The sequence below is a fragment of the Petromyzon marinus genome, chromosome 22 (genome assembly GCF_048934315.1).
Source record: "Petromyzon marinus isolate PM22_M1 ecotype Great Lakes invasive population chromosome 22, UKy_Petmar_22M1.pri1.0, whole genome shotgun sequence".
Lineage (NCBI taxonomy): Eukaryota > Metazoa > Chordata > Hyperoartia > Petromyzontiformes > Petromyzontidae > Petromyzon > Petromyzon marinus.
The window spans coordinates 13,589,749-13,609,511 of NC_133688.1; the positions used below are offsets into that span (position 1 = coordinate 13,589,749).

The 19,763-nt window shown below is 44.3% G+C and overlaps 1 protein-coding gene across 1 annotated transcript in view; it reads right to left on the bottom strand.

Annotated features, from left to right (window-relative positions):
- Nucleotides 1–17,842, bottom strand: part of LOC116944981 (procollagen galactosyltransferase 1-like) — a 32,514-nt gene extending 14,672 nt beyond the window's left edge. The window contains exons 1-4 of the mRNA XM_032958994.2: nt 17,474–17,842; nt 13,889–13,999; nt 7,122–7,239; nt 2,555–2,689 (exon numbers count right to left, since the gene is read on the bottom strand). Coding sequence (XP_032814885.1) covers nt 2,555–2,689; nt 7,122–7,239; nt 13,889–13,999; nt 17,474–17,703 — 594 coding nt within the window. The 5' untranslated portion in view covers nt 17,704–17,842. The remainder of the gene's footprint in view (nt 1–2,554; nt 2,690–7,121; nt 7,240–13,888; nt 14,000–17,473) is intronic.
- Nucleotides 17,843–19,763: the final 1,921 nt, after the last annotated feature.

Below are 19,763 nucleotides of genomic sequence, written 5' to 3' on the forward strand. Positions count from 1 at the left end.
ATAACCCCCCAGCCTACAACGTCCTGTTTCATACACATTGGTCACCCATCCAACCACTACCCAGGCTCAAATCTTGGCTTAGCTTCCGAGATCTAATGAGGTCGGGGGCATTCCAGGCACAATGCAAAGACACAAACGGTCGTTGTCTCGTCACCACATATCTAGGCTATATGTCTTGGTCTGTCGGTGAGACTTTGAAATCCGTTAATGAGAAACATGACTGTGAAACCGGGATCAGGCGTGCCTTCACGGCCTTCTAGTGAAGTAAATCCCATATTCTGTATTGCGTGACGTGACTGGATCACTATGATTTGATGCCTGACTGTAACTTTAAGCTTTTTTTTTTATTAATAGAGCCTTAAAATCATCCTGGAAATTCTAGCACAGACATAGTTCAAGTATGTATCTACTACATAAGACGTTTTCATTTTTGTAGTTGTGTTTTCCACGAAAAGATATTACTTTTAAGAAGGATTAGCAGGTTTCAGAATAACATTATGAACTGTCATGTTTCACAGGGCGATGAAATCATGTTGTTTGTGTGGTCAAAGTGAAAGACTGGGGAAAAATAAAACAAAAAATCCGGAAAACCTATCCTCACCAGATCTGGCTTCAATCACTTTCACATGTGGTCACAGTTAAAGAACAGCTTGCAGGGAATGCAATTTTCTCCTGACGATCAACTGACACGTGCCGTGTAGAGCAACCCAGAGAGCTCTTGCAGGCGAGGATTAGAAGCCTCAGGCTTTGGCCCTTCAAGGCGACCTTACAGAAAAATAACACAGTTCCACCAAGATCACCCACTGCTTTCTATCATGCTACACACTCGTACTATGCGTGTACGCATGTTGAACTTCTTTTGCACCGTACGTAGCCAACCACGCTAATCGGAGGTGCGGGGCAAGGACTACAAACTAAACACAAAAAAGCAGTTCTAAAGTAATGAGCTTTCAACTTAGAATTAAAAGTGCACAGCTCCAGTGGCTTCGTAATATCGGAAAGGAAGAGTGTTCCAGACGACCGCAGAAGCGGATCATTTCGCTGCTGTTTTCAATACTTAAAAGGGGTCAAAGCGCGCCCATCTGGATAAACAGCTGACAGACTGGGGAATCGAATGTTGTCAGGTCAAGGAATGAAGCCGAGATGCACGCCGAGAAAATTCCTCTCGGTGTTTCCACCCAAGGCCTTTCCGTGAAGTAAATGGGACAACGCTGCAGCACACTATTCAAGGACGAGTTTACTGCATGTCTTAGTACCTACTTCACAAGCGTATGCAAACCGCTGCGATATACCCAACAACTCAATTTAAACAACGGGTGTTTCTGTGCAGCAATGTTGCATGGTCCCAGGTGGGAGCTTGAGCTCAAAACCTGAGAGGCAAGGATTTAAACATCTCGGCTGTCTGCTGATATATCCCTTTGCCTATCCAGCCAAATGCTACACGTGCTGGCTATTACATAGCATGTACACAGCCAGGGGCATTTGAACACTAATTTGGGGGCCCTGTGCAGAAGGGGAGAACTGGGGCCCTGGGGACAGCCAAAGATGACATACAGAGTAAGACAAAGCAAAAGAGAGACATGGAGAGGGACGGACACAGAGACATGAGACACTTTTTGGGGCCCCGTGCATGTCCACATGTTACGCAATCATAGGGACATAGCACTATTTTTTCCGGCAGGCATTAATGTATATGCATGCAATACTTGACCACTACAGTACTAGAGGAAATAGTGATTGTCTATATATATATAAACTCACCCTCGCCACAGGATCAAAACTGTAAACAGGAAATGGGTGCCACCCCATGCTCGTTGGGCTGGTAACTGTGTTGACCAGACTTTGATTTGAGGAAATGCAGGTATCGCTGCAAGGGGGTCACGTGCGCTACGTACGGTGTGTGCGGTGTGCCCAGAGTGTGCAACGCGGGGGTGTGGTATGCACACGCAACGCTGAATGCGTTGTGCGTGGTGTGCACTTGGTGCACATGCGGGATTTGTGTGTGTGTGTGTGCACGCGCGATTAGCACGTACGGTAGGCGCAGTGTGTCTGTGTGGGTGTGGTGTGCACGTGGCACGTGTGCGGGGTGCAATGCGCGCATGCAATGCGTGCGACAGTGTCTGTGGCGTGCGTGTGGCGGGTATGAGGTGCGCCCGCGCGATAGGCACGATGTACCTGGGGTGCGCACGTGGGGTGGGGTGGCGTGCGGCCTGCGGTGTGTTTGGTGCACATGTGCGATACGCGGTGTGTGTGTGTGTGTGGGATCCAATCGCTGTGTGTGTGTGTGTGGTGTGCGCGCGATAGAAGTGTTGCACATGTGGTGTGCATTTGTGCGAGAGGCGAAGGTGTGCGTTTGGTGTGCCAGGTGCACACGTGCAATGGGCGGCCTGTGTCTTGGGTGTGCCCCCCGTGTATTCGTGGTGCACGTGATGGGCGCGGTGTATGTACGTAGAACTTCCGTTCGCACCGTACGTGGCCAACCGTGCTCATCAGGGCTAGCGTGCGGCGTGCGTGCGGGGCGCCCGCGGGCCGTGTGCCAAGGGCGCTGCGGTACCTGATCGGTCATGGCGCTCCAGTAGTTGGAGTAGGCAGTGCGCGAGTCCAGCATGGGCGCCACGATGGTGCGGTTCTGGCCCACGAGGAATGACAGCGTCTTCTCGTTCAGCAGGAAATTGTCAACGTCCATGAACTGTGAAAAAGAACGCCCATGGCCATCTGTAGATCGGGAAACACTGCCCGACCAACGATTCATTCAGCCCTCCTCTATGTAACCATGTGATAGCTCACACAGGTTGTGTCGGTTGCAATGGAGACCTTCAGAAACCGATGAACAGTAATTTTTTATATTTTTGTACAAAGAATATTCATTGCCTTCTTATACCATGTTCGTGATTGGGGGTTGTATGACCGTACCTTACCACACGGGACAAGACTGGTTCAGATATCACTCACCGCTGATATTAGCCGTGACCAGAACTCAACCTCAGGTCACTAGGCTCATGACCACTGCAATGCACTGCTACCTTCTCAAGTATTGTATTAGAGTATTTGGCTGCTATACATATCAACGTGATGAGCCACTTCGTGGAGCTATCATATGTGGCGAGGTCGCTTCTGAAAAAGAGACATACAGCACAGTGGGCCTTACCTGGTAAAATAAAAAAAAAATAGTTGTAATTGTTAGTAATGTCTGAGTTTATCTGCACATATATAAGATGGCTCTATGGTCCAACACAAATATTTTAGTGGAGGGCTGACATCTAATGATGATTGTTAGATGGTTGTATCACAATGTTGGTTTATGGGCTTCCACTTATGACTAAACATTCCAGAGTTTCCGTTCATAGTGAGATTTTCTTAAGCCTAATTACCAATCGCTGTGCAAAAACAGTGATTAAATCATCTAGGCCAGTGGCTCCAAACCTGTGATCCACATCAGAAGATTAGTTCTTAATACATCCACGTTTGAAAATGTGATTTGTATCGATAGTTCAATTTTAATCTGCAATTTTATTGAGGGACTGTGTGTTGTCTTGCTGTGGTATGGGACTGTTGTTGTTGTTGTTTTTCTGCCTTTCCCAAGCTTGCATTTATTGTTGAAATTCGGCAGGAATGTATATACTTTGCAAGTTGTACCTATATATATTTATTTAGTGACCTGCTTACCTTTCCATACTTTGCACTCCTATCAGTTCTTGTATTGTTGTTGTAATTTTATGACCCGGCCCTTACTGGACATCTGTGAAATAGAGCTCCATGGTTCATCGGATTCCGTCAGTCTAAAGAGCGATTCTGATTCTGATCACTCGTTGTGTCACAAGGGCCGTGGGAACTGATCCTAGGAATGCTGCACGTAAAAAAAAAGCAAAATTCTTTCCACTGCCCGTCGCACAAATATTTAGGGGAGTCAATTAATAGCAAGTTAATTGCTCACGTCGCTTGTAACACTTTTAGGGTAGAGCGATTTGTTTTTTGTGTTTAAATGTGTCACTGGTGGCATGGCAGTCTGCGAAATATGCTGGTGGGTCGGCTGTGTGGTCCACGGGGTGCAAAAAGGTTGGGCACCACTGACCGGGGCTGTGAACATAATTTGGTGAAGGCCAGCTGTGAGGGTAACGTTGCCATATGCTCGCCGATCAGATGACAGGCACACGGCAAACTCGTCTCTTTGTTAAGTGAAGCGGTTATGCCCCTTGGCTTCGTAGAAAGCCCTTTTGTAGGTAATTAAACTAAATATTTGGCGATACTGCGTTGTCAGTGGCGAACAAGCGCAAACAGCAAAAAAACCCAACTCATTCGTCAATAACACTGCACTAAGAGAAAATAAATATATATATAAAATTGCCGACTTTTCGGGCAATGGCGCCTCTTCATAGCACCGTGTTTATTGACGAATGCGTTTGGTTTTCTTTGTCTATTATAGAAACATCAGTGGCAGCAGTCTTCGACATCGCAGGCTTCTTCCCTAGCTTTTCCAAATAGGGTTCTGGAGTCCGTTGTTGGGAGTTTATCCAAATGGTCACTTTGCCCCCAGTTTCGGTTTTCAGACCTGGACAAGACTAGCATTGAGGAGACTACCCCTTTTGAATGCATGCTCTCTACACGTGTGTGCTTTGGCAAGTACCTGCAGAATTTGCCAGGCAGCTATGGGAATAGATTCATCATCTCGGTGAAAACTGGCCTAGCAGGGGAGAATGTTAACCACCAGGCTAACCAAACGCGCTTCACGATTGGTGCCATATCAACATCGCACCAACCCCGATCATCTTTATCGGTATATTCACTACTCTTTCATTGGAAACTTAAACATTTCCTAGAAAGGGCAAGTTGGCCAAAACGTCAAGATCTTCTTTTTTGCTGATGACGGCAAAATAATGTTATTTTAATTCATCTGTAATAAGTTCATGAAAGCAGTAACTTTATGTTATGAATGGGTCTTGCCGTGCAGTTGGCCAAGCTGATTCACAAATGTGTTCCTATGATAGTGCTTTATCTCAAAAGATTGCAAGCTCATACAGGATTTGTCTAATCTACACCAGGGGCCAAGGCATGGTTAAATAGACACTGTCAAAATGAAACGTTGAACGATGTCAGAATATCGATAAAAGCACTTGGAAATTCCTCAGTTACACAACCTGACAGTTGACACACAAGGACGATAATTTACAAATTACCACCACAAAGTTGTTTCGTAAAAGAGTTGTGCTGTAAATGGGATTATCATTCAGCAACCGCTTCCGAAAGGGAAACAGCTGAATAGGCAATCTAAAGCTCGCATAAAAAATATGATCAACGATTGCGCACAACCACATATACAATCAGCTCAACAATTCACTGATCGGTAGGAAAACAGTTCAGTACTCAAACAATTATTAAACATTAGTATGGCTGTCAATTAATGAATTAAAATTGATTGCGTTCAAAACACAAGCATCAAATTGTCTATGCGACAATGGCCATCTATACAGACAAATTTAACGATTCACGTTTTCCTTTAGGTCGAATGTCAGAATGAAACTAGACAGAACAAGGCACACAGTGCAAACAATACACGTCGTACAGGACACACGAAAACTAAAATTGACAAAACTACACAAAGCAATCACGCCAGAGAAGGCGGTGACAGCACGTATTTTGGTAACACGGGGCATATTGATGTGGAGTCGCGTATTGGCAGGCCCCAAGCATAGAGAAGAGACTGCTGAATTTGTCAAACCAGCCAGTAACACCCGGTCCACAAAAGTCGATTCAAAGAGCTTCACCGAAACTGGCACAGTTTACAAAATCGCGCACAATCATCTCAAAATGTGTAGACTCAATACACGCGAAGAGTCATGGCATTCAGAGAAGTAATTACTTATTGCACCGTGAAATATGTATTGTTATATGTTACAACTCAAAGGGGAAACGCGATGTTTATCTGAAGCCTTTTGATCCTTGCGAGATGAAACAAACTTTCATGTCAGTTGGTGAGTTCAACACTCACTGCTGCATTGTAAGGGAACTGAAAATTCCCATAACAGCGCCAGTCCAAAAGTAAATGCGTGGGCATGTGCTATGAATGACAAGTATACAACGGCCCTTTTATTACCACAACTTCCACAGAATGGACTACTCAACTGTCCTATCTACTGACAAGACAAGCCCCTTTCACAGTGCTCGTATGGGACTTGAGGGAGCACCTAAAGACTTTACGCAACAACTGGTGTGGATGAGGCAGCCCGATCTCGTGACCCACCAAACTAAACCAGACCTGTTGCTGATGCAGTGCTTTGTGTGCGGCTGTCTGTGTTTAAAAAATCAAATGTATGCCACAAAATTGACGACAAATAATCACACCCGACATGTTGGCGAACACCTGAGACTCTCAAATCTCAATACGAGATGGATTGCCGATGCATGGCCGGTAGACATATGGAGGTTTAGAGGAATGAAACTAATGCGATAAAATCTTCATACTACCAAGTGTGTGAATGCTTGTTTGTAATTATCTGAAACTGATGGATAATTATAGGTATTTATTTAACCTTAGTGAAGGTCCTATTTTTAAAACATTCTAGAATATGTTAAGTTAATACGCATCAGCCAGTTGATGATAATAAAAAAAATAAAACAAAACACATAGAAACACTTGGAACAAGAGATGGATTGTATGGCTGGCCCCTACTGGACATCTGTGAAAACGAGCTTCATAGCTCATCAGATTCCTCCAGTATAAATACATATTCTGAAAAATATATTCTATAATAACTGATTAAAAACAGAAGATATTAATACTGCATTTAAGATGTTTGAGAGTTGTTGGACAGCAACAGCAAAAGCAATGGCATACGGGGCCTTGATGACAATGCTGATGAATCAGCATGACTAACGGTTGGCATATTGATGATCATGACGAAGATGGTGGGACACCGATGATCATGTGCGTCAGAATTTGATGGGTTGAGATAACGACAATGACGATTTTAATAATGAACATGAAGGTGATTGGTTGGAGTGACCATAATGAATTGTGATTATGTCATGAGAGTGATGACGGACGAAGGCGGTGGGTTGTAATGATGATCACAATGACGACGGTGATGATTCCGACGAATGCGGCGGTGGTGCCGGTAACGTACGAAGATGTAGTCGGCCCATCTCTCGCGCGCCGTGTTGAGGGCGCCCTGCCTGAGCTTCATGACGTACTCGTAGCGCGACGCTGACCAGTGCTTGGGGCCCACCTCGTCGAGGTACGACCTGCCAGGAGAGAACACACACACGCAGCAGCCACCCACCCACCCCCCCCCCGAAAGACTCACACACAAAACCAATGCTACAATTAATGTACTAATTTCTTTGTTGTGAAAACTTGTTTGTTGTTTGTGCTTTTTGTTTTGGTGCCATTTCTGAATTTGTTTATTCATTTTAGACCTTGCTTGATACAGGGTTTTAATTTGTTTGGTAGTGGCTGAATATAAATGAAAGCAAAATAATTAGCGTGAGCCTGTCGGGCTGGCAGTGGTGGTGGGGGATGTTTAAAACACAGACTTTTAGTAATATACATTCCTAATACGGTAAGTTCATTTACATGAGCAAATCACCTGGAATATGCACCTGATATGGTCAGATCTCAGAGGATAAGCAGCAGAGTGAGCCTGGATAGTTCTTCGATGGGCAACCACCATGCGTAATACAAGCCTTTTGTAGGCTGCTGCGGTGCTACGTTGCGGGCAGCAGAATCTATTGTTGTACTGTACATCTATGCTCCCTGCCTTTACCAATCTGCACTTACCTGTGTGCTGGAGTATGGTGAAATAACCTCCAAAGCCTGCACTTCAGAGGGATGCCCTTTTCCAGCAGTAGATTGGCAATAGGGCTGTACATGTATATAATGGAGCTTGCATAACTTGCTGTATTAATCTACTGCACTATGATGCAATAGATGGTGCAGCTGTTAGGTTGTGGTGGCTTGCAAAGCAGAAGACTGTCTCTTCAAATCCCGTTCCGAGATAAGCTCAGCTACTGATCAACTCCAGGGTCATAACAATGAGTACAAAGTCGACAGAGTTTGTCCTCTCTATTGATTGGCCCATGCCATGGGAATGTGAAATTGACACCACTGCCTCAGGGTTGCAAGCAGGATATGAGAATTGTCCCATGTTTATATAAGCAGGAAAACACTTTGTAAATGTGAATTCAGTGTAAATCTTTTGGGCTCCCATGTCATTGCCTATCTATCGCCATAATCTGCACTGTTAAATCTACTAACATTAAAATCACTCTGAGAAGTGTGTGTAAAAGTAATTTCTTGAGTAATGCATACTCTATATATATAAAATTACGTAAAGCAGAAGCACACTAACTTACGTCCCATATCACCCACTCTGCTGACTTATCAGTCAGCGCTATCAGCCAGCGGGTATATAGAGTTCAAAACAAACAGATAACGTTAAGCCTGAGCCAAGAACTTAGGCAAAAAACAACTTGAGCACAGCATGAATGGGTTTCCACATTCAAATTTGGCTGCTTGTGTTGGTGCATGCACCGCAACCGCAGTCATCAATACACTGCGATGCATTAAGCACTTGGAAGGAATTTTTTTTTCACGGCTAAAGCTTTATTTTAAGGTAGACTTGTATACAAGGTGCAACCGCTTGCTTTGATTGCAGCAGATACTGTATATCTCATTCCAAGGCGAGTTTGGACTTGGCAAGTTCGGGTGTAGTGTTCCCATTATTTTAGGCAAGAATTTAAAATGCAGCAACGTAATACGAGTTAAAAAAAAAGTACCGCCATACGGAACGCTACATGCAACATGCTACGGGGCATTGCGTGCATTCACCAAACAAAAATGTAAACGGACTTAAACGATCCCTACTACTACGCCCTCCTGAAATCGCAAAGACTTTAGTGGAACGGAGCCTGTCTTACCGCATTTTTAGCGGTAACGTCTGGAAAAATACCACCGTGGCGGCAGAGCCAGTCGCAGGCCCAGGGCCAAGCAAACCAACCGTCAAACGAATCGACGTGCCAGCATGCCCGCTATACCCGGGACCCGTGGTGGGCGCAGCAGGTCCTGGAGACGCTTTAATAATAACGGCTGTGTCGTGGCACACCAGCTATGCGGAGCCACGGTTGCAACTTGCACGCAGCTCATCCAATTGAATGAGCAGTCTGTTATTTGGCAGAGCAGGTATGAATTCGGGTTCCATCCAGGACAGAAGAATGTCGTGGTGCATGAATGTGTTTACCAGCTTGTGCACACTGGGTGTAGTTTACGCAATGAATTGCCAGCATTGCATTGATTTCGTCCACACATTGAAGCATTAAAGGTATTTGCTGTATCTTGTACGATAATAAATATAAATAAAATTGAATGTGCATAAATGTATGCACTTCCTTCGCACCGTTCGTAGCCAAACGTGCTAATCAGGGGAGCGGGGAAGGACAACAAAATATCTGTATGGTGTATAGTGTCTAAATGCAACTGCATCTCAAGACACTGCACACATCTTAAATTGAAACTTTGAAAATTAAATGCTTTAACGTTTGTAAACTTGTATGCATGTTAAGCGGAGAGGTTAAGAAGTCGAGCTACTAACAAACTGGGGAGAGTATGATGTTAGCCTATTTTGACTAATAATGTGCACTTAAAATAATATGGAGATAATGAGAATAAATATACAATGTTTAGAAAAATATGCAAGCTTGTTATCAATTGTCACGGGGGTTTGTTTTAATGACGTGACAAAGCTTATCATTGATTGTGAGTTACATCACCACAAAGTTATTGTCAAAATTAAAACATTATGTTGAGTAGCAGAAGAGCCATGTGAAGTCAACTCCTTCCACTGCTTTGGATTACTGGTGACAGCGCGCATACCTGGCGAAGTGGCTCCACCCCAGCCACATACTAATCCCCACCACATTTTCTGCCTTACTGCTTTGCGCAAACACAACCACAGGCACCGTCATTTTTTTACGCATGGCCAATTGTCCTTTTGGGAAAATGTACGCAAGTTTTGCAGCTGCGCAATAAGGCAGAGTGCAACGTGGGAAATTGCATACATTTGCCTTGCGGTAATACATACCTATGGTAACAACAAAAAAACACAGCCAATACAAAAAAAATCTGCAGGAATAGTAACCAAGTTACACAATACCTAATACTTTGCAGATTGTAAGATGTATTACAGGGCTTTCTAAAACAAGAGGCTAAGTTGCCCGGATGACGACACACAGCTTCAAGTGCCGTGATCTCATCGTGGAAAGTACGAGCATAAATTGAATATTCTTGGTTCTTTCGGTAAAGTCACGTAGAAGGGAAACAATAAAATAATAAAAATATAAAACAATAAAATTCTCACGACGTTTCGACTGCAACACAAGCAATCATCATCAGGTGTGAAAACCACAACAAGAAATTTTTAAAAAAGTGGCGTTTTTTTTTCCATCTGAACAAACTGTCAAATCGCTCTCCGTGGTGCTAACGTTAAAAAAACGCCACTTTTTTCAAATTTTCTTGTTGTGGTTTTCACACCTGATGATGATTGCTTGTGTTGCAGTCGAAACGTCGTGAGAATTTTATTGTTTTATATTTTTATTTGTTTATTGTTTCCCTTCTACGTGACTTTACTGAAAGAACCAAGAATATGAATCTCCGCAGTCACGAAAGCTTTAAATAAAAAAAAATGTGAATACTTTGGAAAATGCGCCATGGACGTTGTCAATCCACACTTGGGCTTTCGCGAGCAATATTATCCATAACAGAGGTTTTTGGGTTAGATTGTGTAAATATAAATGCGTCATTCAACCCGCCACCAACCGACAAAGCCATTTAGTAAAGTTTGTCACGTAATCAAAACATGACAATTAGTTACTGTTGAGTCTGTGGCTTAAAACGTCGTACTCCAATTTGGAAATGTTGTGGGTTTACTCTCCAACACACCAGTGTGCTGTACTAAGTAACGAATTGGCACTTTCTGTTTGCGTGACAAACCTTACTAATTGGCTGTGTTGGGTGGTGGTGGATTTAACGACACATTTAAATTTACACGATATAACCTAAAAAAAACCCTATTATGAATCCACACTGGCTGAGCGATCGATGGACATTATGAAATGCAACGAGTGCCCGTTACATTTCAGAGAGTGCACAAGTGACTCTTGCAAGTCGTGTTTGTTTGGCAAGAGCTATAAACTCAGCCACACACCTGCCTGCAGGCTGTCAGAGTAGTGAGGAATGTCACTCCTGGTATTTGTTGTAACTTAATTTGCTTTCTCAATGCGGTCGCTGCAGGAAAATTATACACTGTATAAAGTAGGGTCCAATGGTTGGTTAAAGCTGTAGTGGTGAGATGTTAACTATCTCGTCTGGTATACAGGATGGTCATAGGTTCAATCCCATCCCTGAAACCTGTATATTTGGAGTTTGGATGTTTACCCCATGGTCAAGTGGATTTTTCACCGGGTCTTCCAGTTTTTGCCTCTACATTCATAAACATGCGTGTACAGTATTTGGCTGCTATACATTTCCACGTGATAAGCCACTTCGTTGAGCTACCATTTGTGGCCAGGTCACTTCTGAATAAGAGCTATATAGCTCAGTGGTCCTTACTTGATAAAATAAAAAATAGTTTAGTTAGTTTTAGCAACTGGACAGGCTTAATTCATGACGTTATGCCATTATGCATTTGTAAATCTTCGTATAAGTAGATTCCTGCATGTCCTCTGCAAAGTAACCTGCATCTTCTTTCTGCTTTTAAATATTTCTCATTGCAATCTGCTATATGCACGTACAGCTACACATGCACATTACCGATATGAAGCTGTACATAAAGCATTTAATATGTTGCACAGAATAAGCATATGTGTACAAAGAATACTTCCAAGACTCCTAAAATGTTTAGCCAAAAACTATTTTAAAAAAAATTGCTGTAAAACACAACAGGTGTTCCTGCAATCTGTAGAAAAAAATCCCCATAAAACTTAGGTAAGCGATTTAAATCATGAAAATGTGTGCATTTTTCCAGTAATAAAAGCAAAGATCAATGGGCACTTTCTTTCTTGCAATTGCTAAAAAAAATAACACTTAAAGGTCCAAGAATGTAATAAAAACAAACATTAAAAAGCACACAATTAAAGTGGGATGTTTTTTTTATTTTTAAATGCCACGAACCTAGGCTGCCGGAGCAATAGGGCAGTGATGAGGACGCTGGACTATGAAACTTGACGACAAAAGTGCGATACTCACTGTGGATAATTTGTTTTGTCTAAACTAAACTAAAATCATTGGCAATATCTGAAAGAGTCCTTCTGAGGCAACCTACTGCACACACCCACACTGACTAGTGTGGTGATGTATAGTCAAACAACACCCATAACTGCAAGGAGTGGGGAGGCCTTCTTCCAAAGCGCATAAAAACGACTTTTTATATTCTTGGTTCTTTCGGTAAAGTCACGTTGAAGGGAAAACAATAAAATAATAAAATATATAAAACAATAAAACAATTGTTTTATATATAAAACAATAAAACAATTGTTTTATATATTTTATTATTTTATTGTTTTCCCTTCAACGTGACTTTACCGAAAGAACCAAGAATATGAATTACTGCAGTCACGAAAGCTTTAAATTAAAAAGCACGACTTTATTTAATTATTTTCAATAACCTACACGTGGACACAAGTCGAATCGAATGATTGATGTAAAAAAAGACTGAGCTTCAAGGTTAGTGTGATGGGGGTATCTTTTAGAATCTAGTTCCACAATGTAGCTGACTGACACCCCATCCGTGCATGGACAAAGATATGCGTATGGGTTAAGTAGTACGAATGGTATAGGTGGCGTTAGGAAGTGGTAAGGGTGTAATGGTCAGGATGGAGTGGTATGTACGGTGTGGTGTGCGTGTTACAGATTAAACGGTGAAGCTGTTCTACTACACTCCTAGGTGTGATGACCTCCATCTCTCCTCTGGCCGAAGAGCCCTCTCACCCGTACTTCTCCGAGACCATTCTCTGCTGCTTTACAAACACAACAGACGACTCGACCTTCCTTCAATCAATCCCTCCATCACCATGTAGGCATCTCTAGCAGACACTTCTCTTCTGGTTCCACTGTTACCTCCCACACGGCACCTTCTGTTTCCATACTTGGACTGCCTTCCTCTCAGAAGCCCGTTCTTTGGTGTCTCTAGAGGCTTCATCCTTGCCCTCCTGCTTTTCTGAAGGCATCTTCTCCCTCTTTGGGCAAAATCATCTCTAATATTTATGCTGAGCACCACTTCTATGCATTAAAAAATATATATAAAATGAACACAACCTCACTGTCCACTCTGATACCCTGATTTGACATAGTCTCATCTGACCTTTTACACTGCCTCTGCCTCAACTTCTCGTTCTGTGACAGTAATACTGTAAATCGCACGCTTCCTTTCCCAAGCATGCTCCACTCTTATGTGCGGCATCTTGAGATGTGATTGCATGAAAGACGCTCTGTGAATCCAAACTACCTCGCCTGGTATGGAGGAGGTCGTGGGTTCGGTTCGATCCCGACCCTGATGCCTGTGTCTTTGGAGTTTGGATGTTCACCCCATGGTCAAGTGGATTTTTCTCCGGGTCCTCCAGTTTTTGCCTCTATATTCATAAACATGCGTTTAAGAGCATTTGGCTGCTATACATTTCCACGTGATAAGCCACTTCGTTGAGCTTTCATTTGTGGCCAGGTCGCTTCTAAAAAAAGAGCTGCATCGCTTAGTGCGCCTTACCTGCTAAAACAAATAGTGTATACACTTAGTCGTGGTGTGGCTGGGGATGTGGTGTGCTTGGGATTGATGGTGCAGTGGGTGAATTGAGAGTGCATGAGGTGCACGTGCCAAGCAGTACTCAGACACACATAAGCACTCACAGGGGTTCTGCCAATGGCCTCCACTCCACGTAGTGGTACATCTTCTGCACGCCCACCAGCCACTCCATGAGCACCGCAGTCGTGTTGTCGATGTTGTGGTCCGTAGCCACCCTTGGGGACACAAACAAGGTTAGGGATTTTCATGTGGAGGACAATCAGGGAGACAGAGACCGTGAGGGTGACAAGTGACAAGAAGCAGAGGGCCTCTCCATCTGCCTCTTGGAGAAAGGAAGCCACAGAATATGAACACAGAGACCGGGAGACATGTGAGATGCATTGGTATTTAATAAGAAAAGTGACACAGACGTATAATCCATTCAGCTGGCTCTGACCACAGAGGCCATGGTGTATGGGGTGTGTATGTTGTGTGTATGCTACGTGTGTGTGTGTGTGTATGCTATGTGTATGTTAATGGATGTGGTGTGAATGTGTAATGTGCAATTTGGATATGCTCTCTCACCAGAGCGCCATGTGGTCCTTGTGGAAGTCTACCCTGTGTATATATGTGGTGTGTGTGTGTATTCATGGTGTGTGTGTGTATATACATGGTGTGTGTGTGTGTGTATATATGTGGTGTGTATATGTGGTGTGTATATATGTGGTGTGTGTATACATGGTGTGTGTATATGTGGTGTGTATATATGTGGTGTGTGTGTATACATGGTGTGTGTGTATATATGTGGTGTGTATATATGTGGTGTGTGTGTATACATGGTGTGTGTGTGTATATATGTGGTGTGTATATATGTGGTGTGTGTGTATACATGGTGTGTGTGTGTATACATGGTGTGTGTGTATATATGGTGTGTGTATGCATGGTGTGTGTGTATATATATGGTGTGTGTATACATGGTGTGTGTGTATACATGGTGTGTGTGTGTATACATGGTGTGTGTATATATGTGGTGTGTATATATGTGGTGTGTGTGTATACATGGTGTGTGTATACATGGTGTGTGTGTATATGGTATGCGTGGTGTGTATATATGGTATGCGTGCTGTGTATATATGGTATGCGTGGTGTGTATATGGTATGCGTGGTGTGTGTATATGGTATGCGTGGTGTGTGTATATGGTATGTGTGGTGTGTATATGGTATGCGTGGTGTGTGTATATGATATGCGTGGTGTGTATATATGGTATGCGTGGTGTGTATATGGTATGCGTGGTGTGTATATATGGTATGCGTGGTGTGTATATATGGTATGCGTGGTGTGTATATATGGTATGCGTGGTGTGTATATATGGTATGCGTGGTGTGTATATATGGTATGCGTGGTGTGTATATATGGTATGCGTGGTGTGTATATGATATGCGTGGTGTGTGTATATGGTATGCGTGGTGTGTGTATATGGTATGCGTGGTGTGTATATATGGTATGCGTGGTGTGTATATATGGTATGCGTGGTGTGTGTATATGATATGCGTGGTGTGTATATGGTATGCGTGGTGTGTGTATATGATATGCGTGGTGTGTATATGGTATGCGTGGTGTGTGTATATGATATGCGTGGTGTGTATATATGGTATGCGTGGTGTGTATATGGTATGCGTGGTGTGTATATATGGTAGGCGTGGTGTGTGTATATGGTATGCGTGGTGTGTATATATGGTATGCGTGGTGTGTGTATATGGTATGCGTGGTGTGTATATGGTATGCGTGGTGTGTGTATATGATATGCGTGGTGTGTGTATATGGTATGCGTGGTGTGTATATGGTATGCGTGGTGTGTATATGATATGCGTGGTGTGTGTATATGGTATGCGTGGTGTGTATATGGTATGCGTGGTGTGTATATATGGTATGCGTGGTGTGTATATGATATGCGTGGTGTGTATATGATATGCGTGGTGTGTATATGATATGCGTGGTGTGTATATATGGTATGCGTGGTGTGTGTATATGGTATGCGTGGTGTGTATATGATATGCGTGGTGTGTGTATATGATATGTGTGGTGTGTATATATGGTATGCGTGGTGTGTATATATGGTATGCGTGGTGTGTATATGATATGCGTGGTGTGTGTATATGATATACGTGGTGTGTATATGATATGCGTGGTGTGTATATGGTATGCGTGGTGTGTATATGGTATGCGTGGTGTGTATATATGGTATGCGTGGTGTGTATATGGTATGCGTGGTGTGTATATGGTATGCGTGGTGTGTGTATGGTATGCGTGGTGTGTATATGGTATGCGTGGTGTGTGTATATGGTATGCGTGGTGTGTATATATGGGATGCGTGGTGTGTATATGGTATGCGTGGTGTGTATATATGGTATGCGTGATGTGTGTATATGGTATGCGTGGTGTGTGTATATGGTATGCGTGGTGTGTATATGGTATGCGTGGTGTGTATATACGGTATGCGTGGTGTGTATATATGGTATGCGTGGTGTGTATATATGGTATGCGTGGTGTGTATATATGGTATGCGTGGGGTGTATATGGTATGCGTGGTGTGTATATATGGTATGCGTGGTGTGTATATGGTATGCGTGGTGTATATGGTATGCGTGGTGTGTATATATGGTATGCGTGGTGTGTATATATGGTATGCGTGGTGTGTATATATGGGATGCGTGGTGTGTATATATGGTATGCGTGGTGTGTATATATGGTATGCGTGGTGTGTATATACGGTATGCGTGGTGTGTATATATGGTATGCGTGGTGTGTATATATGGTATGCGTGGTGTTTATGGTATGCGTGGTGTGTATATATGGTATGCGTGGTGTGTATATGGTATGAGTGGTGTGTATATACGGTATGCGTGGTGTGTATATATGGTATGCGTGGTGTTTATGGTATGCGTGGTGTGTATATATGGTATGCGTGGTGTGTATATGGTAGGCGTGGTGTGTGTATATGGTATGCGTGGTGTGTATATATGGTATGCGTGGTGTGTGTATATGGGATGCGTGGTGTGTATATATGGTATGCGTGGTGTGTGTATATGGGATGCGTGGTGTGTATATACGGTATGCGTGGTGTGTATATATGGTATGCGTGGTGTGTATATATGGTATGCGTGGTGTGTATATATGGTATGCGTGGTGTGTATATATGGTATGCGTGGTGTGTGTATATGGGATGCGTGGTGTGTATATATGGTATGCGTGGTGTGTGTATATGGGATGCGTGGTGTGTATATATGGTATGCGTGGTGTGTGTATATGGTATGCGTGGTGTGTGTATATGGTATGCATGGTGTGTATATACGTGCCGCATCCAACAACACGCGACACGTGGAAACGCCGCCCCCTCCCCCCATCATCATCGTGCTGCTGTCAACCCCCCAATGATTTCAAACGCGTGGCGGCCCTCACACCGATGGCCCCCCTCTGAAAATTATCGAAGAGCATTGATACATGGTATATGCATGGGGCGTGTGTGTGTATACATGGTGTGTGTGTATACATGGTGTGTGTGTGTATACATGGTGTGTGTGTGTATACATGGTGTGTGTACATGGTGTGTGTACATGGTGTGTGTATATACATGCTGTGTGTATACATGGTGTGTGTGTGTATATCACACGGTATACGTGGTGGTGGTGGTGGTGGTGCGTTCTCTCACCAGAGTGCCATGCGGTCCTTGGGGTAGTCCAACCTCTCCACGCAGCCCAGGGCGTAGGGGAGGCTGCGAGCGGCGTTCCTCGCCAGCAGGGCCAGCAGCACCGTGGGCGGTCGGGGACCAGATTCGGGCACGCTCCTCTCCTCCGAGAAGTAGGCGGCCGCACGGCCACGCAGCAGCAACAGCAGCAGAAGCAGGGGGAGCAAGCGGCGGCACAACGTCGCCAGCGACATGTCGTGTTAATAGTAAACAGCAGCAGCAGGAGCAGCAGCAGTAGCAGCAGGAGCAGCAGCGAAGAGCTCACGGGAGCGCAGGGACTCCCGGCCGACGGGGGTTGCCACGAATGCCACTGAGGAATCGATTAGACGGTGCGCGGTAAATCGATCGACGGCGCGATTCCAAACAAGCCACACCCCCCTCCACCCCACCCCCCCCCGGTAGGGTTTTGACGCTGAATCGATTCCGGCGACACAACTAGGTGTTTTCGGTTTAGGAGGAATCGGTTCCAGTGGAGGACGTTTCGATTTGCTGCGAGAGGCGTGCGCTTTGCGCGTCTTGGATGGAGTCTCAATTGACTGTCGACACAAATTCACTCGCCTCCTCCGTCTGCCTTTCGTTTATAAAACGCACCAACACTCGGTCCGGTGTTTAGTCCACCAACCACGCCTGGTGTATTATCAAGCAGCATTTGTTGAGGTTGTCGTCAGTTTGAATTAATCGATTCAGACCCAATTGCTTGTTTTAAATGTTAAGAGTTAACGGTGTAACTGTTATTACCTTAGCTCTTTCGGTAAAGTCACGTTGAAGGGAAATAATAAAATAATAAAATATATATAAAACAATAAAAAGTATATTGGCAACTTGTTTCCCTTCAAAGTGACTTTACCGAAAGAGCTAAGAATATTAATTACTGCAGTCACGAAAGCTTTAAATCAAAGGTGTAACTGTTTTTATTCAGTAAAGCCTAAACCTAATATGGTTTCAATTTGAAATAGGAAGAAAAAAACAATACTTTAGTTAAGCAACCAAAAACGGCTAAATGCTCTTTGTATATATTTAAAAAAAACAATTACCTAAAGTCAACAACGCCTCCTTCCACATTTGTCTTTGGGGCCGTCCATAAATGACGTCACGCGATTTTGAACGATTTTTGACCCCCCCCCCTCGTCACACGGCGTCACAAAAAGTCAGACCCCCCCCTCAAATATGACGTCACAAAGCTCTGCCCCCCCCAAAAATGCTTCAAATCGCTTTAAACTATTGTCATTGTAGTACGTATTTAATGTGGCGCTGCACTCTTGATGTTGTAGGAGAAAACATTTCTTAAAAAGTATATTTAATTAAGTAGAACGTGTTGTCTATGCGTGACGTCATTTATGGACGGCCCCACAGCTCGGAGTGCGGTGGTTGCGGATTTCCCTGCCGGCTTAAACATTCAGCATCTCTCCTGGGCAATGGCTCCATTTCGCCCACCACCTCCACAGTCCTCGAGGCCTGGGAAGACGACGACGACGAGGTGGAGGAGGTGGAGGAGGAGGAGGTGGAGGGGAGGGGTAGCGATGTTGAGGCCGGGACGATCGGGACACGCGCTTACGGGAGCTTCGTCAAGTGGGCGGGGTGGGGGCGAATTTCGCGTGCGCGGTGATGTCACGGCGCGCCAAACGCACGGAGCGTAATGACGTCATCAGTCGTAAAACAATGAACGCGGTAACGTTGGCAAAAAAAAAATCGCGATCGGGCGGTGCGCGATGACGTCGCGCCCGCTCGTTTGCAAAGGGACCGCGTGCGGCGCGTTCAGCGATGACTTCACAGCGAGATGAAAACACACGCAGCAACCCCGGGGTGACGTCATCGCATTACTACACCGTGGTAAGGATGTGCAGGATGACGTCACGTGCACACGATGATGCAGCAGCCGGCAGATGCATCTACCGGTCGTCTCGGTCAACTAACCCCTGGGCACCTGGGTCTGTCCCGAGGCCTCCTGCCAGCAGCGGAGCCTTCAACACTCCACGTGGCCTTTAAGTGCACCTGGCCTGGCACAGGCGTACAAAAAACTGGAGGAAGGGCCTTTGCTATTGATGCCCCCAGAGTCTGGAATGCTATTGCCAATAAACTGCAACTTGAATCACTACCTATGAGATCTTCACTCAAGACTGCTCTATAGGAGTTGTACAGCCCTAGCTGCCACTGCTATTCAGTGGCCTAAAAGAAAATAAAATGTTTCGCTCCGGATGACCGCTGCAAAGTATTAACTGGATTTTGATTTAGTGTGCTGATCTTAAAGGTGCAT